This window comes from Octopus bimaculoides, chromosome 6, assembly GCF_001194135.2.
Source record: "Octopus bimaculoides isolate UCB-OBI-ISO-001 chromosome 6, ASM119413v2, whole genome shotgun sequence".
NCBI classification, from domain to species: Eukaryota; Metazoa; Mollusca; class Cephalopoda; order Octopoda; family Octopodidae; genus Octopus; species Octopus bimaculoides.
Genome location: NC_068986.1, coordinates 21,824,634 through 21,831,244, shown reverse-complemented (window position 1 = coordinate 21,831,244; position 6,611 = coordinate 21,824,634). Strand labels below are relative to the sequence as shown.

General features: G+C 37.3%; 1 protein-coding gene across 3 annotated transcripts in view; it reads right to left on the bottom strand.

Moving 5' to 3' along the window:
• The window catches only part of LOC106875138 (protein Njmu-R1), a 30,503-nt gene that overhangs the window by 1,314 nt on the left and 22,578 nt on the right, over positions 1-6,611 (bottom strand). For all 3 annotated transcript variants that reach the window (XM_052968633.1, XM_052968634.1, XM_052968635.1), the window contains 4 exons: positions 5,194-5,313; positions 3,867-3,931; positions 2,623-2,837; positions 610-710 (listed from right to left, as the gene is read on the bottom strand). In XM_052968633.1, coding sequence (XP_052824593.1) covers positions 610-710; positions 2,623-2,837; positions 3,867-3,931; positions 5,194-5,313 — 501 coding nt within the window. The remainder of the gene's footprint in view (positions 1-609; positions 711-2,622; positions 2,838-3,866; positions 3,932-5,193; positions 5,314-6,611) is intronic.

The window sequence follows — 6,611 nt, the reverse complement described above, 5'->3', positions numbered from 1 at the left end:
GTAAAGCACCCACTACACTCTCGGAGTGTTTGGCATTAGGAAGGGGATCCAGCTGTAGAAACTCTGCCAGATCAGATTGGAGCCTGGTGCAGCCCTCTGGTTCACCAGTCCTCGGTCAAATCGTTTATATATGTATATATGTATGTGTGTGTATATGTTTGTGTGTCTATGTTTGTCCCCCCAGCATCGCTTGACAACCGATGGTGGTGTGTTTACGTCCCCGTAATCTAGCGGTTCGGCAAAAGAGACCGATAGAATAAGTACTAGGCTTCCAAAGAATAAGTACTAAGGTCGATTTGCTCGACTAAAAGGTAGTGCTCCAGCATGGCCGCAGTCAAATGACTGAAACAAGTAAAAGAGTAAAGAGAGTTTAATTAATTTTTGCCAACAAAGACCAACACTAATTAAAACAGACTTTGGATCTTTCTTTTATTGTTTATATAGAATTTAGTTGGGTATAGGTCTGTTTCGCATTCGTGTTTATAAATGAACCATAATGATATCTTAGAGAGAATTGGTTAGTCTATTTTATATATTGTGTTTGTAAACGAAATATAATTGTATGTTAGACAAAAGTGGTTAAGCTGGTGAAAAATAATTCCTTCCTACCTGGAGCTTGTATGAATCAATAGTTACTTTGAGACACAATGCATTGTGTCGGTCACTGTTAATAAGTTTCTCAGCCCAATCTTTACAAAACCTGCAGCTTTCTGAAAATTGAGAGAACACAGAGTATTAGATGCAATAATTAAAGTTCAATTTTCGATTTCGATTTTACTTGCCTCGTTGACTGGCACCCATGCCAACCTTCCTTCATTGGACACTAAACTCAGCTTGTGAAGACCTGTTGGGGCAAGTGTGATCCAAACTGATCCAAATTCGATGACTGGCACCCGTGCTAGTGGAGTGCTAACAGCACCATCTGAGCGGGATCACTGCCAGGGCAACAGTCTCGCTTCCGTGCCGGTGGCACGTAAAAAGCACCGTTGACATGTGAACAAAACATTGGACTGACTACTGTGCAGGTGGTACGTAAAAAAACACCATTTGAGCATGGCTGTTACCAGTACCGCCGGACTGGCCCTCGTGCCGGTGGCACGTAAAAAGCAACCACTACACTCTCAGAGTGGTTGGCATTAGGAAGGGCATCCAGCTGTAGAAACTCTGCCAGATCAGACTGGAGTCTGGTGTAACCATCTGGTTCGCTAGTCCTCAGTCAAATCGTCCAACCCATGCTAGCATGGAAAATGGACGTTAAATGATGATGATGAATTAAAGTATGCATGGGGGTAGATGTATGAAAATAGGCAGATGTTTCATCAGAATGAATGATAAACTTTTGTTGTTGTTTATTTCTAAATCAGTCTAATGATCAAAAATATTCCAGATGTAACCAGGTTTTTTTTTTTTTGTATATCAGCGACTATATTGTCCAGTGAGTCAATCCATTTTTAAGAGAGGAGTGTCCAACCCACGTCAGCATGGAAAACAAATGATGCTGATGATGATGATGATGATGATGATGATGATGGTGGTGATGGTGGTGATGATGATGCTGATGACGATGACGATGATGATGAAGAAGAAGAAGAAGAAAATGTGATTTGAAGAAGATTTCATAGTTATTTCTAGTAGACTGAGTAATTGCATAAATGCTACCCAGAAATGATGTAAGCTTGAAGTAGGTGATCAATGTAGAAATACACTGAAGAAACCATGGGGTTAAATAGCATCTGTTCTTTCTTTTACTGTTTTATTAGTCAAAATGTAATAGAATATACATCATCACCATTTATATCTGCTTTCCATTCTGGCAGAGTTTGGATGGATATATTTAGAACGATCAATAACACTTCTACTAATTTTATTATGACTAATACATTATGACTCATGGAGGACTTTTTCTGCAACACTTCAAAAAATCATGTCTTCTAGCAGTGACCACCACCACCACCACCACCACCACCATTATCATCATTTAACGTCTGCTTTCCATGCTGGCATGGGTTAGGCAGTTTGACTGGAACTGGTAAGCTGGATGGCAGAACTAGGTTCCAGTCTGATTTGACAGGCTTTCTACAGCTGGATGCCCTTCCTAACGCCAACCACTCTGAGAGAGTAATGGGTGCTTTTTATGTGCCACTGGCACGAGTGCCATTTACACAACACTGGCAAAAGCTACAACTACAATTTCACAGGGGTGCCATTTACATGACATTGGCAACGACTATGATTTCACTTGGCTTCGACAAGTCTTCTCAAGCACAGCATATCACAAAAGGTCTCAATCACTTGTCATCGTCTCCGTGAAGCCATATATAACATGAAATTATATAAGATATCTGGCTTTTAAATCAGAATTTATCCTTAAACATACACCTCTATATTACACCTTTACAAAATGAATCTTTCATAAATTTTCTTTGATAAGCAGCCAAATATTCAAATTTCATCTGTTGCCTCAAAAAAAAAAAAAAAAAAAAAAGGGCAGGGCATATTGGATAATGTGCTTTTTTAAATACACTATGTTTTAACAATAGATGGGATGGTCACAAACAACAATAGGGATCCTTTAAAAAGCTGCCCTCACAGTGAAATGAAAAACTGTTTGCCAAAACTTACCATCTGGTTCAAATTTGAAATTTTTTCCTTGATCAATAGTCAGACAGATTGTCTTACTGCTTTCTTTTTCCCCTTTGGCTGGGTAGTTAGCAGTGGATGTACCTGTATGCACAACTGGTTGAACATCCAAAGTCTGCCAGCTGTCTCCACTGGAAGACATATTACAGCTACTATGAAGGTTACTGATACCATCAAGTGTACAACTCCTAATAAATCTGTAAAACAAAGAAAAGGGCTTTATTTTAGAGCCATTTGCTTTCATCCCTAATCCACATATAGAATCTCCCAATTTTTTGCAATTTCCAAACAGTCTTCAGTAGGCTTCCATCCTATCGCTTCTACAGGGTGTCCACAAGGTCTGGGTACATAGAGTAAATAAAATCATAACATGAACAGTTAAATATAAGCAATAATAATTTCTTAAAGTATGTGTTAATCCCCATGTACCCAGACTTTATGGACACCCTGTACATTAGTATTACATCATAAAAAAGATCCCTGCTTGCTGCCTTAAATAACAATAATAATAATAATAATGGTCTTAAATTTTGGCACAAAGCCAGCAATTTCTGGGCAGTGGGATAGTCGATTACATAGACTCCAGTGATGAGCTGGTATTTACTTTATCGACCCCAAAAGGATGACAGGCAAAGTCAGCCTCGGTGGAATTTGAACTCAGAACATAAAAACAGACAAAATGCTGCCAAGCATTTTGCTCAGCATACTAACAATTCTGTCAGCTCATCACCTTCTTAATAATGATAATAATAATAATTCATTCTTTTATTGGCCTCAAGGGCTCACATAAAATTACATTAAAAGACATACGACAATATAAAAGGCAAAAACAGGACAAAAGAATGGGTTTTACAATGTGTAAATTATGTAAATAACAATTAAAAATTAAACAAATTAAAACTCCCAATAGGGGAGGTGCTTTAAGGACCTCATGGAAAAACCCAGAAAAGCCACGGGTGCCTGAAGGCAAGACCCTTCTTTTTTTTTTACAGGTGTAAGCTCAGAATTGGTCCTTTCACACTGGCCATTCTTTCAACATTCACCCACCTTTCAACAAACTTGCTACAAGGCAATACTTCCCTCTCCAACCCCAACTTCCTTTTCAAGTGAAACTTGAAAAGAGGAAAGTGCCTGTTTTTAGCCCTTTCAAACGTGTCCACCATACTACCTCTTTTGATGATAATAATAATAATAATAATAATAAAATATTAGTTGACATTGCTTACTTTTGTATATCTTTCTTCAGTTGTTCAGAACCTCCATTGATTTCCAGCTGTATTCCAAGTAATGCCTACAAAACATGATAAGCATGCATCATAACTATTGTGCATTGAATAAAAGAAATAGGATAACATTCCAATAGAACTCACTGATTATATGTTTAATGTGTGTGTGTGTTTGTTGTTTATCTATTTAAGCCTGAAATTTATTCTATTTAAGCCTGACATTTATTCCACTAAGGTATAAGGACATAAACAAAGCAACACCAGTTGTCAAACAGTGGTAAGGGATATACACACACACACACAACTGAGCCTCAGGCCGACCAAAGCCTTGTGAGTGGATTTGGTAGACAGAAACTGAAAGAAGCCCGTCGTATATATGTATGTGTGTTTGTGTTTGTCCCCACAACATCGCTTGACAACTGATGCTGGTGTGTTTACAGCCCCGTAACTTAGCGGTTCGGCAAAAGAGACCGATAGGATAAGTACTAGGCTTACAAAGAATAAGTCCTGGAGTCAATTTACTCAACTAAAGGCGGTGCTCCAGCATGGCCACAGTCAAATGACTGAAACAAGTAAAAGAGTAAAAGAGTAAAGAGTAGAACAAAACTCATGTAATTAATTTCAATTTCTAAAAGTAATTACATTTACAGTTTTGTATTATTTTAGGGTAGTGCTTCCCAGCCTTTTAAAGAACGACATATTTTGTTTCATTAAAATCAAGACAACACACTATTAATCTACATTTTTTTTCCAAATTAACCCTTTTAAACCATTGTTACCGTACTTTGTTAAAATAAATAGCATTTCTTCCAATTTTGAAAGTAATGAAAAATTAGGCACAAACCCTGGAATTTTGGAGGAGGGGTTAAATTGATTGTATCAATCCCAGTGCTCAACTGGTACTTATTTTATCAACCCTGAAAGGTTGAAAGGCAAAGGTGACCTCAAAGGAATTTTAATTCAGAACGTAAAGACAGATGAAATACCACTAAGCATTTTGTCCGGTATGCTAACAATTCTCCCAGATCACCACATTTGGAACATAAATTAACATGGAATTTTGATGGAAGGTTTTAATTTAGACCACATTAAAACAGAAAGTTTGTACCATAGGTGGGGTGGTATCAAAAGGGTTAAATCTCATATAACTGAAAGATAGAATATATTTAGGTTTATGTACAAGAGCAATCATGCACTATCAAAATATGTAATTAGTGTTATCATTTGCAAATGTGAAAAATTAGAGATAAAATATTCTGACCTCAGACAATTTTATGACACACACAGAGTGGAAAGCACTGTGTTTCAGTTATGAATGAGAACTTACACAATAAATCAAGTGATGGATGCTGTCATGTAAAACATCTATGCACCGACATAAATAGTCCATAGCAATCACTGGCCAGGCTTCAAGGTAGTCTTTCACACAAGTGTCAATCTGACTCAACTGGAAGAAGATAAATAGCATTTATTGAAATAGGGTTCTAACATTGATTACATGGCCACAAAACTCTGGGGCAATTATTGTCAATATCAACCCCAGTATATCACAGGTATTCACTTTATTGACCCCCTAGAAGGATGAAAGGCAAACTAGAAGCTAGCATGATTCAAGTTCAAGGTATTTTATTTGACAATACCTATTCAACCAATCTAAGGACCTTAGGTTTGTCTATATGCAGGTTCATTAGCCTGGAGCTTTTCCTGGTTTCTGTGGCTATAATGACAGAGAATACAAAACTTCTCACTGAACAAGATGCCAGTCCATTGCTGTTGCTGGTACTTGTTTCCAGCTGAGTGGGCAGGGGCAATAAGAAATTAAGTGTTTTGCTCAAATAACTCAATATGCTGTACACTTTGGGAATTGAAACCAAGACCTTATTATCATCAGCCCAAAACTTTAAGCACTAGCCTATGCACCTACACATATTCTGCCAATGCTTTGCCCTAATTTCTCAAACAGGCAAAGGCCAGAAAATTTGTGAGGAGGAGGAGGAACACAAACAGGGACATCAATTTTAGTATTTTCAAGCTCGGAAGGATGAAAGACAAGATAGGACTTGCACTCACATGCAAAGAACAGTAACTAAATACCACAAGGCATTTTGTCTGATACTGCGGTATCATTATTTCAATAATAATAATAATAATAATAATAATAATAATAATCTTTTCTACTATAGGTACAAGGCCTGAAATTTTGGGGGAGGGGGCCAGTCGATCTGATTGACCACAGTATGCATCTGGTACTGAATTTATCGACCCTGAAAGGATGAAAGGCAAAGTCGACCTCAGCGGAATTTGAACTCAGAATGTAGCGACAGGCGAAATACCGCTGAGCATTTTGCCCAGCATGCTAACATTTCTGTCAGTTCACCACCTTAATAATAATAATAATAATAATAATAATAATAATAATGATAATAATAATACTAATACTACTACTACTACTACTACTACTAATAATAATAATAATAATAATAATAATAATGGTTTCAAATTTTGGCACAAGGCCAGCAATTTTGGGGTTGTGAGCTAGTCATTACATCAACCCCAATGCTCAACTGGTACATTATTTTATTGATTCTGAAAGGATAAAAGGCAAAACCAAACCCAGTGGAAATTGAATTCAGAATGTAAATACAGACCAAGTGCCACTAAGTATTTCACCCAATGTGCTAATGATTCTGCCAGCTTGCAACAACAACAACAACAACAACAACAACAACAACAACAACAACAACA